This window comes from Priapulus caudatus, unplaced genomic scaffold, assembly GCF_000485595.1.
Source record: "Priapulus caudatus unplaced genomic scaffold, Priapulus_caudatus-5.0.1 Scaffold1231, whole genome shotgun sequence".
NCBI lineage: Eukaryota > Metazoa > Priapulida > Priapulimorpha > Priapulimorphida > Priapulidae > Priapulus > Priapulus caudatus.
The window spans coordinates 18647-19429 of NW_014578292.1; the positions used below are offsets into that span (position 1 = coordinate 18647).

At 44.4% G+C, this 783-nt stretch overlaps 1 protein-coding gene across 1 annotated transcript in view; it reads left to right on the top strand.

Moving 5' to 3' along the window:
• Positions 1 to 573: 573 nt before the first annotated feature.
• The window catches only part of LOC106815901 (serine-rich adhesin for platelets-like), a 9311-nt gene continuing 9101 nt past the window's right edge, over positions 574 to 783 (top strand). Inside the window, exon 1 of the mRNA XM_014820429.1 lies at positions 574 to 597. Within this exon, the coding sequence (XP_014675915.1) occupies positions 574 to 597 (24 nt within the window). The remainder of the gene's footprint in view (positions 598 to 783) is intronic.

Here is a 783-nt window from a genome sequence, read left to right on the forward strand (position 1 = left end):
ATGATCTTGCCGATAGTCGCGTCTTTCCTTTCTGAATACTCAGGTACGTCAACAGCCTTGACGAAAACATAAAGGTTGGTTGCTGGACCGTAGATGAAGACAAACTTCTGTGCCAGCTAGTGCAGAAATATGGAAGTGAGTATATACAGCGACAGTGGCATTCACATGTACATTCTTCACGGCAGATGAAAAAGCGAACTCTATGCGTGACCCCGTCGTAAGTGGCTGTTGCGCAACAAATCCGTGATGTTTCACGGCTGCGGCGGTAATCGCAAATTGTCGAAATTGTCAACGCAGACATTTACATAGATAACGATATCACCTCTCAGCTATCGTGTGTGAGATCCACCGTGTAATTAGTGATAACAGTGGGTGACCGTTCGTATAATTACAGCTTTGTTGATTGTCGGTTTCCCGCAGCAAAGTGGTCGATGATAGCGTCGTTATTCGGCTACCGAACCGACGCGACGTGCCTGCAGCGATTCAAAACTCTCTCCAGGAAGACAGGCAGGGCAGAGTTGTTCAAGGTAAGCTGCTGCCTATCGCACGCCGCGATCGCAAGTCCTAGTCACAATGCCTGCATCGTTGCAGACGTTTGTATGCACGTCAGTCACATAAAATGTACAGCTATATATATATATATATATAGGTATATGTATGTCGACTCGGTTGATGAATCTAGTCATGATGGTCATAATGATTCTAACTCTTATGGTCGTTGTTGGCTTCACCCTTTCATGCACAACTTGCATTTTCGTATTATTAATTCAATTACATAACTTT